The sequence below is a fragment of the Cherax quadricarinatus genome, chromosome 13 (assembly GCF_038502225.1).
Source record: "Cherax quadricarinatus isolate ZL_2023a chromosome 13, ASM3850222v1, whole genome shotgun sequence".
NCBI classification, from domain to species: Eukaryota; Metazoa; Arthropoda; class Malacostraca; order Decapoda; family Parastacidae; genus Cherax; species Cherax quadricarinatus.
The window spans coordinates 40677940-40698630 of NC_091304.1; the positions used below are offsets into that span (position 1 = coordinate 40677940).

Consider the following 20691-nt stretch of genomic DNA (forward strand, 5'->3'; position numbering starts at 1 on the left):
TAACAATTCCTCAAAATATTCCCAATACCTCTCCTCTCCTATTATTAACTGACAAATCCATTTGTTCTCTAGGCTTCCTTAACTTGTTAATCTCACTCCAAAACTTTTTCTTATTTTCAACAAAATTCGTTGATAACATCTCACCCACTCTCTCATTTGCACTCTTTTTACATTGCTTCACCACTCTCTTAACCTCTCTCTTTCTCTCCATATACTCTTCCCTCCTTGCATCACTTCTACTTTGTAAAAACTTCTCATATGCTAACTTTTTCTCCCTTACTACTCACTTTACATCATCATTCCACCAATCGCTCCTCTTCCCTCCCGCACCCACTTTCTTGTAACCACAAACTTCTGCTGAACACTCTAACACTCTATTTTTAAACCTACCCCATACCTCTTCGACCCCATTGTAAGTTGTGGTAATCAAATAAATGAGCTTGGGAATATAAAGGCAAAATAGTGAACTTATTACACTTTAGCACCTTGATCATTTTAACAATTGCAAATATATAAACTAAGGTAGTTATATAAGGGGCTAAATTAAGTAATGGTAAACAAAGTTCAATGGACAGATAGTCACTATGATATAATATTGATTTGGGAGTAAGATCTGATTTGTAATATATAATAAGTTGAGCAATTAATTGCACAATAAAAAGTAAAAAAAATATGAGGTTTTGGGACTCGCACAATAATGTAATTGGAATATACACTAATTGCACACACAATATAAAAGGGAATAAAAAAAAGTAGTGGTAAACAAAATTAAATGGACAAGTAGCAACCATGAATAACATTAATTTGGGGTAAGATTTGACTTGCAACACAAAATTGAGGAATTAATAGCAATTAAAAAGAAGTAAAAAGTATTTGAGGTAGCTGGTATTAGCTAGTAAAAGAAAAAAAATAATAATGCACAATAATGTAATAGTAATGTACACTTATGACATATGTGTTAAGGACACTTATCTAGTCTGTTACAGAAATGTCAGCTTTTTTAAGGAAGGTAGAGAAATAATGTTTATTTGAGATGGTATACAGTGGACCCCCGGTTAACGATATTTTTTCATTCCAGAAATATGTTCAGGTGCCAGTACTGACCGAATTTGTTCCCATAAGGAATATTGTGAAGTAGGTTAGTCCATTTCAGAACCCCAAACATACACGTACAAACGCACTTACATAAATACACTTACATAATTGGTCGCATTGGGAGGTGATCGTTAAGCTGGGGTCCACTGTATTGTATTTTTCCATCTCGAGTGAAACACTGATGTATTTTGTTTTCCTGTTTAAGCTTTCTCAACCTGAACAGAAGGTTTTGACGTTTTCTCGTTAGACACTCGTTGATGTACACTCCATTTTTCATTGTAATTGCTGATTTAATTAAGTCCTTTCTTTTATCATATGAATGAAGTCTGATCATAATACTGTGTTTTCTACCTTGTTTTCCTAGCAAACCTGTTTCTTTGATTTCATTGTGTGTATTGTACTTTTTTATTGTTTTTTGATGCCTAGTTCTGTTGTTAACTTAATATATTAGTGTAAACTTGTTATCTAGTATTTGTATGCATTTATAAGGGGAAAAAAAGGGCGTTCCACTTTACGGTGGTAGCCTGGAACCTAACCTGCCATGTAAGTGGGGCCCTACTGTACTTTATTGTGCACCCCGTATTACAAGATAGAGTTGGAAATGCAGCAGCACTTCAAAGAGGAAAGAAGTTCACTGTCAAGGCATTAGCTGGTTTGTCTGTTTGTTTATGTTCTCAGCGTCTCTCTCGTTTACGATGGCATCTAAGGGTGAGTAAGTCTCTTCAGGTATAGGTACACATAAATACAGTTATATAAATTATCATACATAGCAGCATACAGTGGACCCCCAGCATACGATATTAATCTGTTCCTGAGAGCTCATCGTATGCCGAAATTATCGTAAGGTGAATTAATTTTCCCCATAAGAAATAATGGAAATCAAATTAATCCGTGCAAGACGCCCAAAAGCATGAAAAAAAAAAGGTTTTACCACATGAAATATTAAGTTTAATGCACACAAACTGAAGAAGACATGCACAGTAAGTAGTACTCTACTAACAATAGAATACATGACACTTACCTTTAATGAAGATCTGGTGATGATTGATGGGATGGGAGGAAGAGAGAGTGTCGAACTTATTGTTTAGAAGGGGAGTCCCCTTCCATTAGGACTTGAGGTATCAAGTCCTTTTCCAGGGTTACTTCCCTTCTTTTTTTAACCCTTTCAGGGTCCAAGGCCCAAATCTGGAGTCACGCACCAGTGTCCAAGAATTTTCAAAAAAAAAATTTGTTATTTTTTCTTATGAAATCGTAGAGAATCTTTTTGTGAAGGTAATAAAACAAAAAGTACGAAATTTGGTGGAAAATTGACGAAATTATGCTCTCGCGAATTTTGATGTGTCAGCGATATTTACGAATCGGCGATTTTGCCGACTTTGACTCCCATTTTAGGCCAATTACATTATTCCAATCAACCAAATTCTTAGCTATTTCACTAGTATTACTTCTATTCTATCGATTGAGCACAAGAAATCGCCAAGTCAACTGTTTCAACTACAAAATAAAGTAATCGGAAATTGTTAATTTGGCCAATTTAACACAAAGTTCAAAATATTCCAATTTCAAAATAGGGCCCAGAATGAACAATGTAGGCATTCCTGGCACTAACATTTCCTCTGTTCATTAGTTATGTTTTGAGGCTTTACAAATAAATTCCATTTTGATTTTTTATTCACATAATGAGTTTTTATTCACACCAAAAAATAGAAGATTTACTGTTATGCAATATTGTAATAATTGTATAAATATCATCACCATATTTGTGAATGTATATTAGACCCACCAGCTGATGTGTATTAGACGTGCGAGGTCGTTTGTTTACTCTTGAATATCGGCAAAAATTTAACATTTCTGCTACTTTGAGCTCAGTTTCAAGCCATTTCCAGTGCTAATACCAATCAAAATCATCTCTATTTCTGTAATATGTCTTCCATTCTATCAAATGAGACCAAGAAATCGCAAATACAACTATAAAAAACATACGAAAAAACACTGCAAAGTTGCTGTTTTAATCGAAAAATCATGATTTCATTTTTTTTCTCTCATTATACACAGTGTGCTGCAGGATCTGTTTTATGTGGTGCACACATACCACATAGATGTATTCTCTCATATCTAGGCCCAAATGTACCACTCACAGTTTATCAGAGTGAGCTGAGCTCATGGCGTAGATCTACGGTTTGGACCCTGAACGTAAAGCCGTAGATCTACGGGACGGACCCTGAAAGGGTTAATACCACTAGGACCAGCTTGAGAGTCAGTGGACTTCTGTCGCACAACATATCTGTCCATAGAGGCCTGTACCTCTCGGTCCTTTATGATTTGTCTAACGTGGTTCACAACATTGTCATTGTAATAGTCACCAGCACAGCTTGCAAAGCTGTGTGAGGGTGATTTTCAGCCTTACTTACCCTTAGATGCCATCGCAAACGAGAGAGATGCCGAGAATGTAAACAAACAGATAAACACACCAGTGAACAAGGTATGTCGATGGTAATAATAATAATGATACTATTAATAATCACTCTTGGGGCACTTTTAATGTCGTATATTTTGTGTAGGTGTGGTACATGAAATATATACAGTGGACCTCCGCATAACAATATTAATCCGTTCCTGAGAGCTCATTGTTATGCGAAATTATCGTTATGCGAATGAATTTTCCCCATAAGAAATAATGGCAATCAAATTAATCCGTGCAAGACACCCCAAAGTATGAAAAAAAAATTTTTTACCACATGAAATATTAATTTGAATACACACAAACTGAAAAAGACATGCGCAGTTACATGACACTTACCTTTATTGAAGATCTGGTGATGATTGATGGGATGGGAGGAGGAGAGAGTCTTAGTGTTTAGAAGGGGAATCCCCTTCCATTAAGACTTGAGGTGTCAAGTCCTTTTCCGGGGTTACTTCCCTTCTTCTTTTAATGCCACTAGGACCAGCTTCAGAGTCTCTGGACTTCTGTCGCACAACATATCTGTCCAAAGAGGCCTGTACCTCCCGTTCCTTTATGACTTTCCTAAAGTGGTTCACAACATTGTCAGTGTAATAGTCACCAGCACGGCTTGCAATAGCTGTGTTAGGGTGATTTTCATCCATGAAAATCTTTGAAGTAGGCAACTTCTTCAATTTCTCTCTCCCCTCCTCCGAAGCAGTTTCCTCAGGTCTGGCCTCATGCTGATGAAGATGATCTAGCAGCTCATCAGTGGTTAGTTCTTCATTGTCCTCCTCTACCAACTCTTCCACATCATCCCCACTAACCTCCAATGCCACAATGGATTCCTCAACTGGCATAGGATTCCCAGGGTTAGCCTCAAACCTTTCAAAATCCCTTTTGTCTACACATTCTGGCCACAGTTTCTTCCAAGCAGAGTGCAAGGTCCTCTTAGTCACTCCCTCCCAAGCCTTACCTATAAGGTTTACACAATTGAGGATATTAAAGTGCTCTCTCCAAAACTCTCTTAGAGTCAATTGAGTTTCTGAGGTCACTACAAAGCACCTTTCAAACAGAGCTTCTGTGTACAGTTTTTTGAAGTTTGCAATAACCTGCTGGTCCATGGGCTGCAGGAGAGGAGTGGTATTAGGAGGCAAAAACTTCACCTTAATGAAGCTCATGTCCCCACAAAGTCGCTCTGCCACGTCTGTAGGATGACCAGGGGCATTGTCTAACACCAGGAGGCACTTAAGGTCTACTTTCTTTTCAGTTAGGTAATTTTTCACATTGGGGGCAAATGCTTGGTGTAACCAGTCATAGAAAAAGTCCCTAGTGACCCATGCCTTACTCACAGCACACACAAATTAGCCTTGAGGATATTCTTTTGCCTGAACACTCTGGGAGTTTCAGAGTGATACACTAATAAAGGCTTCACTTTGCAATCACCACTAGCATTGGAACACATGAGAAGAGTAAGCCTATCTTTCATAGGCTTATGTCCTGGGAGTGCCTTTTCCTCATGAGTAATGTAGGTCCTGCTTGGCATTTTCTTCGAAAACAGGCCTGTTTCATCGCAATTAAACACTTGTTCAGGTTCCAGTCCTTCACTGTCTATGTAATCCTTGAATTCCTGCACATATTTTTCAGCTGCTTTGTGGTCCGAACTGGCAGCCTCACCATGCTTTATCACACTATGTATGCCACTATGCTTCTTAACCCTTTGACTGTTGCGGCCGTATATATACGTCTTACGAGGTACCGTGTTTGACGTATATATACTCATAAATTCTAGCGGCTTCAAATCAAGCAGGAGAAAGCTGGTAGGTCCACATGTGAGAGAATGGGTCTGTGTGGTCAGTGTGCACCATATAAAAAAAATCCTGGAGCACGCAGTGCATAATGAGAAAAAAAACTCAGACCGATTTTTTTCGTATAGTATTTTCGTATAGTATTTATGGTTATATTCTCGTTTTCTTGGTCTCATTTGATAGAATGGAAAACATATTATAGAAATAGAGGTGATTTTGATTGATTTTACTATAAAAAGAACCTAGAAATGGAGCTCAAAGTTCAAAAGTAAACAAATGATGCCATTGTCCAATAAATGTCCAACTAGCCATTCTAATATGCAGTCATGAATGGGTTGATGTTATTTATACAATTATTACAGTATTGCAGTAGTCTGCATAATAGTAAGTCTTTTATTTTTTGTTTGAATAAAAATTCAAAATAAAAAGCAAGAGTAATATCAAAGGGGCCTGGAGACATGACTGATGAACAAAGAAAATGTTATTTTAGAGCCAGGAATGTCTGCATTGTTCATTCTGGACCTTATTTTGAAATTGTCATATTTTTTAGTTTTCGTGAAATTCGCCAAATTGCAAATTTCTGACCACATTATTAGGTAGTTGAAATCGGTAAATGGGCAGTTTCTTGTACTCAATCGATAGAAAAAATGGAGTTCTAAAGAAATAGCTATGAGTTTGGGCGACTGGAACAATGGAATTAGCCGAAAATAGGGCTCAAAGTGGGCGAAATCGCCGATTTGTAAACAGCGCCGATGTCGCTAACTTCGCGAGAGCATAATTCCGTCAGTTTTCCATCAAATTTCTTTTTTTGGCGTCATTACAATCGGGAAAAGATTCTCTATCATTTCATAAGAAAAAATATTTTTTTTTTTTTAAATTTTGCAACACCCGGAGACACCTCAGGATTGGGGGTTGCGACAGTCAAAGGGTTAAATCTCTCAAACCAACCTTTGCTGGCCTTAAATTCACTCACATCATCACTAGTTGCAGGCATTTTTTTAATTAAATCGTCATGCAACTTCCTAGCCTTTTCACTTATGATCACTTGAGAGATGCTATCTCCTGCTATCTGTTTTTCATTTATCCACACCAATAAGAGTCTCTCAACATCTTCTATCACTTGCGATCTCTGTTTCGAAAACACAGTTGAACCTTTGGCAAGAACAGCTTCCTTGATTGCCGTTTTCGTGGACACAAAAGTAGCGATGGTTGATTGGGGTTTACTATACAACCTGGCCAGCTCGGAGACACGCACTCCAGTTTCATACTTAGCAATGATCTCTTTCTTCATCTCTATAGTAATTCTCACCCTTATTCCTGTAGGGTTGGCACTAAAAGCTTTCTTGGGGCCCATGGTCACTTATTTTGCAGATAAAATCACCAAAAACACTGTAATAATACAAAATGTTCCGATTGTATGCTTGGATGTTACCGTGGAGGCTGGCTGGTAAACAATGCCACCGGCGGAACATGTGAGGCTGGCTCAGGCCGCACATTTGACACGTCTCGGACGAATAGTGTTGAGTGGGTTTTTTAGCGGTATGCGAGGCAAAATCTTAGCGATAAAATGTATCGGTATACGGATTTAACGTTATGTGATGCCAACGGTATGCGGGAGTCCACTGTATTTCAAGTGCCCCAGAGTGATTATTATTATTAAACGAGAGAACAAGATCCCAAGAATGCAAACAAACACAGACGAACATGTATTAATTCCTGTACACTTACGGCTGGCTCATACATTACAGTGAACTTTTTTTGTACTTCTTCTATTCTTTCCTCCTCTTTTTCTTCCTTTTTCCACAATAAATATTCATCTCTCATCCTGCATTAACACTACAAATATTTTAAGGTAAGTAATGAGTGTACTGTATGTGTATTTTACTTTTTTATTGTTTCGAACCCCTTCAGGGTCCAAGGCCAAAATCTGAAGTGGTGCTCCAGTGTCCAAGAAATTTTGAAAAAAAAAAAAATTATTTTTTCTTACAGAATTAAAGAGCATATTTTTGTGAAGGTAATACGACAAAAAAAAAAGTTCTGATCAGTACTTACCGAGATACAGTGCCAAGAAGTTTGTCAAAAATGATGTGGTGGTGGCAACATCGACGAATTCCACATACGCGCATTACTTTATTTAGCGGTTATTGTAGTTTTTTCTTTTCTTTTCCTACTAACATTTGGGGCCTGAGAGACCAATACTGTATACTGTATATATAAACTCACTGTATTGATTACAATAACCGCACTAAAGTTATTATCATATTATTGTTTACCACTGTTGTTTATTACAATAAACATGCACAAATCTTGTATAATACATGGTTTTAGAACTGCTGGAGCTTGTGGAACTCCTTGAGACAAGGCACCACACACAGAGGCACCTTACATTCCTCACACATAAACCGAATGTCTTTGCGTCTTTGTTGCCGTCGTTTTGTTTGTGCACAGACGATGCATCTCTTCTGAGCAAATTTCTTCTGAGTTGAAGGAAGCTGTATTATGAAATGATCACCTTCCCTCCTCAAACGCTTGGGTATATCCTGAGTAATTCGAGGACCTTGTTGTATAGCAGGTGTTCTTACCTGTTACTTCATTATGAGTTGTCTGACAACAGACAAACAAAATTCACCATACGGTGGTCTGTTGCCAGTCTTTATTTGGTACATATTATATGCATTGAGCATTGAAATGTCCATGAGATGGAAGAAAAGTTTGATGTACCACTTGTAACTCTTACGAACACAATCAACAAAACCAATCTGCATGTCACATTTGTCAACCAAGCGCATGTTTTGTGCATAATCAATCACTGTCACTGGTTTTTGAATACGTTCATTAGTCACTCGATCAACTTTGCCACTGTCTTGCATTTCATTACGGTGAATGGTTGTCAACAATGTGACATCTCGTTTGTCATGCCACCGTAATGCCATGATGTCATTGGCAGTAAACACCTGCACGTCATCACCACGAGCACCTGTGTTGAGCCTTGGCATATGTTTACAATTAGAACGCCCTGTGCCACACACATCTGTCTTGTTCATTCGCATAAAATCACTGAATAATGGGCTTGTGTACCAGTTATCGGTATATAATGTATGCCCCTTACCAAGATAAGGTGCCATCATGTTTCTCACTACATCACCTGAGATACCCAATAACATCTTGGTATCTTTCAATGTTTTACTTCCCGTGTATACAACAATATCCAACACGAGGCCACTGTCACAGTCACAGAGTACAAACAGTTTTATACCAAAGCGTTTCCTCTTGCTCGGTATATACTGCTTGAATGACAGTCTACCTTTGAACAAAATCAGACTCGTCAATTACAAGATTCTTGAATGGATAAAAGTATATGCTGAACTTTTGTTTGAGATACATGAAAACATTTCTAATCTTGTATAACCTGTCACTTCTGTCAGGCCTGGTTTTGTCAGAGAAGTGCAACGTACGTAACAGTAAGATAAACCTGTTCACTGGGATGATTTCACTGAAGACTGGGGTAGAAATTAGCCGATCTGTGGACCAGTATGCTTTTATATTATGCTTATAGACATGAGGCATAAGCATTATTGTTGCAAAAAGCAAATACATTTCTGCAACAGTCGTCTCTTTCCACCTGTGTAGTCTTGACTGTGGTGATATGATCGTATTTGCCATGGTGTACTCAAAATACTTATTACTTTCCCTGACAATAGTTTCCATCAGTGGCTGGTCAAAGAATAATTCAAAGAATTCCAGTTCATTGGCCGTGGTTCCAAGGGGACAAGTAGGTAGAATTCCACTTTGAGAGTCATCAAAGTGGTGGGGCTTGGGAACAAAATTGGGATTTTGCTGCCAATCCCAGATACGGTTTGCTGGTGGATACTGGACATCATAGGCTGGTTGTGCGGGTGGTTGTGGTGGGCTGGTGGCTGATGCTACGCTTTGTCTTTGAACTTAGTCAGCAGCGTGGGTCCCAGCCTGGGCTGGTGAGTCACGCATGGCGGTGCCACTACCATCACCACTACCACCATCTACTGATGCCTGTGGTCTATCCATGCCAAGTGTAGCCACATCATCCTCACTATCACTATCTAAACCTGGTGTAGGGCCATGGGATGTACTCCGGGATGTACTCTGTCCCCTGGGCACAGCATAGGGTACACTACCGGAGCGCATGTGGCGGTGCACATACCGACGCTTCACTGGTGAATATGATTCCTCACTACCACTACTCGAATGATTGTCAAGCGCAATAAAATCACAATCCACGTCACTATCATCATCATTTTTGAAGTCAGAGGCCTGGCCACGCGAAAATATTAGTTTTCTCTTGCGTTGAAGTACAACCGACCGTGAGTCACGAGTGCCCACACCAGAGGTAGAAGGTTGAGGATCGTCAGGGTTTTCTGCAATATTATCCATATCCTGGTCATTCCTTTCGGTCACTAACTGATCAAAGCCATAGAATTCATCTTCATTTCCACTTCCATCAGTGTCAGAACTATCGGATAGGAAGAGGAGAGTCCCAATTTTCCGGGGAGTGAGAGCTGACTTGCGACGAGGCATGGTGAACAAGGGTAACTGAGCCGGCATTCCCACAATGCTATGCAGGCGCCTAGATTTTTTGTTTATGGCGCACACCCACCACGCAGACCCTTTCTCTCACATGTAGGCCTATGAGCGCTTTTGCGCTAAATTTGACGGCGCTAGAATTTTGGCATAGATCTATGGTTTGGACACTCAACGTGAAGCCATAGATCTACAGGACGGACCCTGAAGGGTTAATCCCTTAACTGTCCAAATGTAGATCTACATTCTTACCTCTAGCACTCCAAATGTAGATCTATGTTTTATTTTTCCTGCCTCCAAATTTGGCACGACTGGCCTAAGATGCCTGGTCAGCATAGAACGGGTCTTAACCCTCGTGTGTGCTGTATTAAAAAAATCTGGGACCATTTAGTACCTTGTGGGAGCACCAGTTCAACTGAGCACCAGCTAGAGCAAACAGCGCAGCAAACACCAAGGATTCACTGATGTCATGTCGTGTTAACACTCCCTTTTTAAGAGGAAAGTGTCATGTTGCCAGAATGTCCTATAACCTATGCCCTAAGTAAAAAGAAACAAGTCTGGAACTGTAATTTCGGCAGGCTGGCTGGCGGCTGGCTGATTGACTGTCTTTATTTCTGTCTCTGTATCACAGGAACACACGTAAATACAATTATACATAGTGTAAATTACCTAGGATAACCCAAAAAATCCAGACAAAGTGCTATTCTGGAACTGTAAATTTGGAAGGCTTGCTTGTCAGCTGGCTAGCCGGCGGCTGGCTGATTGGCTGTCTCTGTCTCCATCTGTCTGTATCTATCTCTGTCTCTATCTCACAGGAACACATACGTAAATTCAATTCTACATAGTGTAAATTACCTAGGATAGCCCAAAAAATCCAGTGCTATACTGTGCTTGTAGATAGTGATTGTGTGTAATACCAGATGGTTCATGAGCAACTCTTTGAGACAGATAGACAGGCAGACAGGTAGACAGACAGACATGTTTATGTGCAAGAGTGAAAACAAATAAAGCAAAGGCTCATCAACTGTCACCACTGTCATTAGCGGAGAGATAAGATTAGATAAGACGACGCTCATCATTGTCAGCAGTGGAGTGAAGAGATAAGATAAGACAAGTGACACTCTTGCATCAAGCTTCAAGGGAACTTATTATTATTATATTTATTATTATTATTATTATTATTATATACTCCAGTGTATCCAAAACGTTGCTGGGACTTATAAATACCATGTTTATTGACTAGGGTAGGTAAAAATGTTCACCTGTTACTGTGTTTCTAACTTTGAGCACTATTTCAGTACAGTAAAGCCCCGCTTTACAGCGTTCCGCAAATACGGTCATTTCAAATTATGACCTAAACTCTCTATACGGCTCCCCCCACCTGACTTTCTAATACGGTCACTGTGCCTCACTCTGTTTGTTTACATTCTCCATGAGCTCCGTAAGCACCACATCTCTCCATTGTGACTGGAAACTCCAAAATTTCAAGTGTTTTTGACCCTTTCAGGGTCCGTCCCATAGATCTATGCCAAAATTCTAGCGCCGTCAAATTTAGCGCGAAAGCGCTCATAGGCCTACATGTGAGAGAATGGGTCTGCGTGGTGGGTGTGCACCATAAACAAAAAATCTAGGCACCCGCATAGCATTGTGGGAATGCCGGCTCAGTTACCCTTGTTCACCATGCCTAGTCGCAAGTCAGCTCTCACTCCCCAGAAAATTGGGACTCTCCTCTTCCTATCTGATAGTTCTGACACTGATGGAAGTGGAAATGAAGACGAATTCTAAGGCTTTGATCAGTTAGTGACCGAAAGGAATGACCAGGATATCGATAATAGTGCAGAAAACCCTGACGATCCTCAACCTTCTACCTCTGGTGTAACACTCGTGACTCACGGTCGGTTGTACCTCAACGCAAGAGAAAACTAATATTTTCGAGTGGCCAGGCCTCTGACTTCAGTAATGATGATGATAGTGACGTGGATTGTGATTTTATTGCGCTCGACGATCATTCGAGTAGTGATAGTGAGGAATCATATTCACCAGTGAAGCATCGGTATGTTCGCCGCCGCATGCGCTCGGGTAGTGTACCCTATGCTGTGCCCAGGGGACAGAGTACATCCCAGAGAACATCCCGGAGTACATCCCGTGGCCCTACACCAGTTTTAGGTAGTGATAGTGAGGATGATGTGGCTACACTTGGCATGGATAGACCACAGGCATCAGTGGATGGTGGTAGTGGTGATGGTAGTGGCACCGCCATGCGTGACTCACCAGCCCACGCTGGGACCCACGCTGCTGACTCAGCAGTTCAAGGACAAAGCGGAGCGTCAGCCACCAGCCCACCACAATCACAACCACCCGCACAACCAGCCTATGATGTCCAGTATCCACCAGCAAACCGTATGTGTCAGTTAAAAATAGGAGAGGAGAGTTATTAAATGGAGAGTTAGAGATATTGGGAAGGTGGAGGGAATACACCTACCATCCAACTTACGACCAAGTTCGGTTCCGAGAAACCGGTCGTAATCGAACTTTACTACTGAATATCAACAAAACATTTTTGTAAAGACTTTATTTTGGTATTTTATGTTTTACTTTACTTTTTATGTTGTTAGTATTGTATTTTATACTGTAAGGTTTAGGATAAACACTGTGTACAACACAAATAGTTGTTTAATTCCCAGAAATTTGGCATAAAAAACATGGTCGTAAGTCGGATGGTAGGTGTATTTTGAGGAATTGTTAAATGTTGATGAAGATAGGGAAGCTGTGATTTCATGTATAGGGCAAGGAGGAATAACATCTTGTACGAGTGAGGAAGAGTCAGTTGTGAGTGTGGGGGAAGTTCGTGAGGCAGTAGGTAAAATGAAAGGGAGTAAGGCAGCTGGGATTGATGGGATAAAGATAGAAATGTTAAAAGCAGGTGGGGATATAGTTTTGGAGTGGTTGGTGCTATTATTTAATAAATGTATGGAAGAGGGTAAGGTACCTAGGGATTGGCAGAGAGCATGCATAGTTCCTTTGTATAAAGGCAAAGGGGACAAAAGAGAGTGCAAAAATTATAGGGGGATAAGTCTGTTGAGTATACCTGGTAAAGTGTATGGTAGAGTTATTATTTGAAGAATTAAGAGTAAGACAGAGAATAGGATAGCAGATGAACAAGGAGGCTTTAGGAAAGGTAGGGGGTGTGTGGACCAGGTGTTTACAATGAAACATATAAGTGAACAGTATTTAGATAAGGCTAAAGGGGATTTTGTGGCATTTGTGGATTTGGAAAAGGCGTATGACAGGGTGGATAGGGGGGCAATGTGGCAGATGTTGCAGGTGTATGGTATAGGTGGTAGGTTACTGAAAGCAGTGAAGTTTTTATGAGGATAGTGAGTCTCAAGTTAGAGTATGTAGGAAAGAGGGAGATTATTTCCCAGTAAAAGTAGGCCTTAGACAAGGATGTGTGATGTCACCGTAGTTGTTTAATATATTTATAGACGGGGTTGTAAGGGAAGTAAATGCGAGGGTCTTGGCAAGAGGCGTGGAGTTAAAAGATAAAGAATCACACATAAAGTGGGAGTTGTCACAGTTGCTCTTGGGAGATTCTGAAGAGAAGTTGCAGAGGTTGGTGGATGAATTTGGTAGGGTATGTAAAAGGAGAAAATTAAAAGTGAATACAGGAAAGAGTAAGGTTATGAGAATAACAAAAAGATTAGGTGATGAAAGATTGGATATCAGATTGGAAAGAGAGAGTATGGAGGAAGTGAATGTATTCAGATATTTGGGAGTGGACGTGCCAGCGGATGGGTCTATGAAAGATGAGGTGAATCATAGAATTGATGAGGGGAAAAGGGCGAGCGATGCACTTAGGAGTCTGTGGAGACAAAGAACTTTGTCCTTGGAGGCAAAGAGGGGAATGTATGAGAGTATAGTTTTACCATTGCTCCTGTATGGGTGTGAAGCATGGGTGATGAATGTTGCAGCGAGGAGAAGGCTGGAGGCAGTGGAGATGTCATGTCTGAGGGCAAAGTGTGGTGTGAATATAATGCAGAGAATTCATAATTTGGAAGTTAGAAGGAGGTGCAGGATTGCCAAAACTGTTGTCCAGAGGGCTGAGGAAGGGTTGTTGAGGTGGTTCGGACATGTAGAGAGAATGGAGCGAAACAGAATAACTTCAAGAGTGTATCAGTCTGTAGTGGAAGGAAGGCAGGGGGTAAAGGAGGTTTTGTGTGCGAGGGGCTTGGACTTCCAGCGGGCATGCGTGAGCGTGTTTGATAGTGAATGGAGACAAATGGTTTTTAATACTTGACGTGCTGTTGGAATGTGAAGAAAGTAACATTTATGAAGGGATTCAGGGAAACCGGCAGGCTGGACTTGAGTCCTGGAGAAGGGAAGTACAGTGCCTGCACTCTAAAGGAGGGGTGTTAATGTTGTAGTGTAAAGCACCCTTCTGGCAAGACACTGATGGGGTGAAAGTTTTTCTTTTTCGGGCCACCCTGCCTTGGTGGGAATCGGCCAGTGTGCTAATAAAAAAAAATAAAATAATGTATGTTAGGAATTGTGGCGGTGGCATAAGCCTTACGTGGTGGTGAAGGCGGTAGAGGTGGCGGTGCTGTCATTCACCCTATATACCTCCAATAACATTGGATGAGTAAGTTTTGTGCTGTCCTTTTACTATCAATCTCTCAACTTGCCACACTTTATTGCTGGCTGGTGCTATAGCCATTATCAACTCATGCTGCTTTAGTATCGTAGAATCACTGAAGAAGGCACATTCTCCTCTCTTTCTTCCTCCTCCACTTTGGTACTCTGCTATGAATTCTTTAGTCTTTTTCACCTTTACCAAAGGGCTGGCACTAGTACAATATTTTACAATGCTTTCATGTGTTTTATGATTGTTCAATAGGTTAAGGAAGCAGTATTGTTAGGCTAAGTAAACGCTGTTGTTATATTTCCCTACAATGTATTTGTGTACCAAACATTCGCAGTTTTTCAACATTCGTGAGGTTCTTGATCCCCTAACCCTTGCGAATATGGAAGACCTGTACAAAATTTAAATAAATACGAGAGGAACTAATAAAGATGGCAGATGTGAGCAGGTACAAAGTGAAAGAAAACTTTGTATACATGCAAACAATTTGCTTGTGGCATATATAGAATCAAGTGAAAGCACTTTCATAGAGGGGACTCAGTCTTGCTATTGAAATTATTGTAGGTCTTATGGTGAACTTTAGTTTGTGGTTACCGTGAGGAATCCAGTGATTACTCGACTTAAAATAATGATTTTCATTCTTTGTGTGTGCTTTCTTGTATTCACCTCATTTCATTTTTTCAACACACTGGGTAGGGTGGCCCACTGAGGGCCACCCTAGAATGCAGACACTGTACTTTCCACTTCCAGGACTCAAGTCCAGCTAACCAGTTTCCATCACTTCCATTATTAATGTTACTTTGCTCACACTCCACAGCATGTCAAGTCATAAAAACTACTTACTTCCACTCACTCCTATCTAATATTCTCATTCTAGCCTGTTGGATGTCCAGGCCCCTTGCATACAAAACCTCCTTAACCCCTTACTGTCACCCTTTCCTTGGATGACCCCTAAAGATTTATATGTTGTCCAATTCATTCTGTTTTGCTCTATCCTCTCTAAATCTTCGAACTACCTCAGTACCCCCCCCCCTTGTGCCCTCTGGATAATACTTTGTATCGTAACAAATTAATTTGATATTTTTAATTTTGCAGAGCATATGTATAATTAATTCATTCATTTTATGCAGATGTAAAGGGGCTGACATGCTGTAATGATGTTGAGATTCTCCGTGAGAAGGTTTATGCAGCACTAGAGGAGTATACACGTACTAGCTACCCTGAGGAACCTGGCAGGTTTGCTAAACTACTGCTACGACTACCTGCCCTCAGATCAATAGGCTTAAAATGCCTGGAATACCTATTTTTGTTCAAGGTACAAAAATATTACTAAAAGTCTGCATGTCACTGAATCTTTTATTTTCAGCATAAGAAAGAAGGAACACTGCAATAGGCCTACTGACCCATGCAGAGCAGGTCCATGTCCCCCAGATTATCCCAATGACCCACCCAGTATGGTCATCCCCACTCAAGGATGGAGCACTGTACCAGACCCAGCAGCACAAGCTAGTCAGGTCCAACTCACACCCACTCATGTATTTATCTAACCTATTTTTAAAACTACACAACGTTTTAGCCTCAATAACTGTACTCGGGAGCTTGTTCCACTCATCCACAACTCTATTACCAAACCAGTGCTTTCCTATATCCTTCCTGAATCTGAATTTTTCCAACTTGAAACCATTGCTGCGAGTCCTGTCTTGGCTGGAAATTTTCAGCACACTGTTTACATCCCCTTTATTTATTCCTGTTTTCCATTTATACACATCGATCATATCCCCCCTAATTCTATGCCTTTCGAGAGAGTGCAGATTCAGGGTCTTCAGTCTATCCTCATCGGGAAGATTTCTGACACATGGGATCATCTTTGTCATCCTCCTTTGTACGTTTTCCAGAGCATTTATATCCATTCTGTAATACGGTGACCAGAACTGAGCAGCATAGTCTAAATGAGGCCTAACCAAGGATATATAGAGTTGAAGAAGAACCTGAGGACTTCTATTATTTATACTTCTAGATATGAAGCCAAGAATTCTGTTAGCTTTATTGCGAACACTAATGCACTGTTGTCTTGGTTTTAGGTTACTGCTAACCAGAACTCCTAAATCCTTTTCGCAATCGGTAGTATTAAGATCTACATTATTTAGTTTATATGTGGCATGGTTATTTAACTGTCCAACATTTAGAACTTTGCATTTGTCAATATTAAACTGCATCTGCCACTTCTCCGACCATTGCGTCAGTCTATTCAAATCATCCTGGAGTGCTCTAATTTCCTCATTAGAATGAATTGGACGGCCTATTTTGGTGTCATCAGCAAATTTGCTTATGTCGCTATTTATTCCCTCATCTATGTTGTTTATGCAAATTGTGAACAACAATGGGCCCAACACTGACCCCTGAGGAACACCGCTTGTGACGTACCCCCATTCTGATTTCTCCCCATTTATGCAAACTCTCTGCTGTCTATTTGTCAGCCATGCCTCTACCCAGGAAAAAATTTATCCTCCTATTCCATGTGTCCTAAGTTTCCTCAATAGCCTCTGGTGTGGAACTCTATCGAAAGCCTTACTGAAGTCCATATACACAATATCATATTCATTACCATGATCTACCTCCTCAAACACCTTAGTGAAAAAAGTTAGTAAATTCGTAAGACAGGAACGCCCCTTTGTAAAACCGTGTTAAGAATCATTAATCAATCTGTGCTTGTCCAGATGGCTACGAATTGCATCGGCAATTATTGATTCCATAAATTTTCCCACTATGGAGGCAAGGCTTATTGGTCTATAGTTCGAAGTGTAGCATACAACAAGTGTATATATCCAAAACATGGCTTATATTGGTCTCACAGGCCATAAAGGTTACTTGAAAAAATAAAATGTTAAAAAAATAAACTATTTCCACATGACTGGCAGTCTGCGATGTTGCCATAAGCGGCTCACATTCTGTCAACTTCAAGCCTCCATATCTTGGTAAGCATTGATCACAAAAAACAAAAAAATTTTTTGCCTATAATACTCACAAATATATGCTCTATCATTTCATGAGAAAAAATAATTTTTTTTTTTTGACCCTGAGAGCAAGTTTGGGAGAGGGCCTGTCGACCCTGAAAGGGTTAACCCTTTCAGGGTTTTCGACGTACTAGTACGGCTTACGCACCAGGGTTATTGACGTACTAGTACGCCTAAATTCTAGCGCCTTCAAATCTAGCGAGAGAAAGCTGGTAGGCCTACATATGAAAGAATGGGTCTATGTGTGCAGTATAAAAAAAAAATCCTGCAGCACACAGTGCGTAATGAGAAAAAAAAAAACTTTGACCTTGTTTTTGGATAAAAACAGCGACTTTGCACTGTATTTTCGTATGGTATTTATGGTTGTATTCTAGTTTTCCTGGTCTCATTTTATAGAATGGAAGACATATTACAGAAATTGAGATGATTTTGACTGGTTTCACAATGAAAAGTACGTACCTTGAAATTGAGCTCACAGTAGCAGAAATGTTCGATTTTTACCAAGTTCAAAAGTAAACAAATCATGCCAAGCGTCCAATACACGTCAACTGGTGAGTCTAATATTCTTTCACAAGTGCGCTGATATTATTTATACCAATTCTACACTAATGCAGTAGTCTGCATAACAGTAAATCTTTTATTTTTTGTAAGAATAAAAATTCAAAGTGGAAAGCAAAAGAAATATAAGAGGGGCGTGGGGATGTGACTAACAAACAGAGAACTTGTTATTTTAGTGCCAGGAATGTCTTTCTTGTTTATTCTGGGCCCTATTTGGAAATTGGCATCTTCTGAAATTTGTGCGAAATTGGCAATTTCTAACCACTTTATTGGATAGTTGAAATTGGTAAATGGGTGATTTCTTGTACTCATGGAGTTCTAGTGAAATAAAAATGATTTTTGTTGACTAGTACACAGGAATTGGCCAAAAATAGGGCTCAAAGTGGGCTAACTTCGCGAAAACATAATTCCCTAAGTTTTCTACCAAATTTCATACTTTTGGTGCCGTTATGATCAGGAAAACGTTCTCTATCATTTCATGAGAATTTTTTGACTCTTAAAGGGTTAAATAAGATAAATGTATTTTTACATAAGAAATACAGTGGACCCCCCAGTTATTGGCCATAATCTGTTCCAGAAGGCCGGCCAATAACCGAATTAATATTTCCCATAAGAATTAATGGAAACACAATTAATCCATTCCAAACAAAAATATTCACAAAATAATTTTTTTAACAATTAAGTATTACATACCTTTATTGAAGGCTAATGCTGGCTTCTGGAAGATAGGGAGGAGGATAGTGGGAGGAGTTAGTGTTTGGAAGGGGAATCTCCCTCCATAGAGACTCTAGGTAGCAAAGCCTTCTCTGGGGTTACTTCCCTTCTCGGTCTTTTATTGCCACTAGGACCAGCTTGAGAGTCACTGGACCCCTGTCTCACAAAATGACTGTCCAGAGTGCTCTGTTTCTGGCATCTCTAAGATTTCCCTGAAGTGGGACAGGGTTTTGTCACTAAACATGTTGCAGATATGGCTTGTTTCAGCTTTGTCAGGGTGGTGTTTCTCTACAAAGCTTGCACCCTAGTCCAAATTGCACACACCTCTTTAATCTCTGAAGAGGGCACCTCCTCTGAAGCAAGTTCTTCAGTCTGTTGCTGTTTGAGATGCAGCTTTTCCCTGTGGTCCTCCACCAACTCTTCCACATCCTCGCCACTCACCTCCAACCCCAGGGACTTCCCCAGTGCCACAATAGAGTCATCAGGGTCAGCCTCAAACCCTTCAGAATCCCTCTCTTGGACACAATCTGGCCACAGTTTTCTCCAAGCAGAGTTCAAAGTCCTGGCAGTCACTCCCTCCCAAGCTTTACCTATAAGGCTTATGCAGTGGAGGATAGTGAAGCGATTCCTCCAGAACTCTCTTAGGTTAGGGTCAACTGTACATAATGGCAAGTTCCATCACCTTCATACCACTCAAACTTTTCTATCACTTCACGCTTAAATTCCATGGTGTTTCTCACTTTCTTTACCACAGAACTTTACTAGGAACTTTCTTTGGAGCCATCTTTACTTATTTCACAGTTGCACTGCAAGAAAAACCACTAAAAACAATGGTAAACAAGCGAAATGTTTAGATGTATGAGCAGAAGCTTCTTCAGCCACCGAGAGACAAAGCCAAACTGAAGCGCAAGCTGCCCCAACTGGCGGATGGACGCGTCCAAAACGGCCAATAACCGAGCGAATGGCCGATAACCAGGCGCCGAAAAACCCGCTGATAACCGGGGGTCCACTGTATTGTATAAAAACATAATAAAAGTGTATTTACCTTGGAGATCAGATGACTTTGGCTAACAGAAAATGCTTGTGGAGGTGGAGGGTGGAAAAGACAGACAGAGGAGATCAGAGGAGTTCATTTCGTTTCATGCTTTTTCGGTCGCTTTCATTCATCATGAACTCTATCGTTTAATCGCTTAAGTTACTTGCTACGCTATTAATGCTACATTTTATCGCAGAACTTATTTGCTACCATTTATTTTTATTTTTTCCACTTCACTTTCACTGAGTTTTGCCTTTTTCACCATGCTTTCCTCACTTTCATCTGCAGGGCATTTCAATAAAAACCTGTCCAAAGAGGTTTGTTTCATCCTCCCTTTCAGAATGTTTCAGAAATGAATGAAAAGGTTAAATGACAAGTGTCATTTAACCCTTAAACTCTCCAATCGTAGATCTAAGTTCACCTGCATGGCGCTTCGAATATTTTGAAAAATAAAAAAGATTATTTTTAAATTAAAGAGGGCAATTTTGTGATTTACTGTTATGCAGACTACTGCAATATTGTAATACATAATTGTATAAATAACGCCAACCCATTCATGACTGCATATTAGAATGGCTAGTTGGACAATGACGTCATTTGTTTATTCTTGAACATCAACAAAAATCAAACATTTCTGCCAATTTGAGCTCCATTTCAAGATTCTTGTCATAGTAAAACCAATCAAAATCATTTCTATTTCTATAATGTGTTTTCCATTCTATCAAATGAGACCAAGAAAACAAGAATACAACCATAAATACTATACGAAAATACAGTCGGTGTTTTAATCCAAAAACACGGTTGGAGGTTGTTTTTTTTTCTCATGCACT

At 40.0% G+C, this 20691-nt stretch overlaps 1 protein-coding gene across 11 annotated transcripts in view; it reads left to right on the plus strand.

The window, feature by feature from the left end:
- The window catches only part of LOC128688737 (retinoic acid receptor RXR-alpha-B-like), a 755147-nt gene that overhangs the window by 712342 nt on the left and 22114 nt on the right, over positions 1-20691 (plus strand). For all 11 annotated transcript variants that reach the window (XM_070084662.1, XM_070084652.1, XM_070084653.1 and 8 more), the window contains one exon: positions 15670-15854. In XM_070084662.1, the coding sequence (XP_069940763.1) occupies positions 15670-15854 (185 nt within the window). The remainder of the gene's footprint in view (positions 1-15669; positions 15855-20691) is intronic.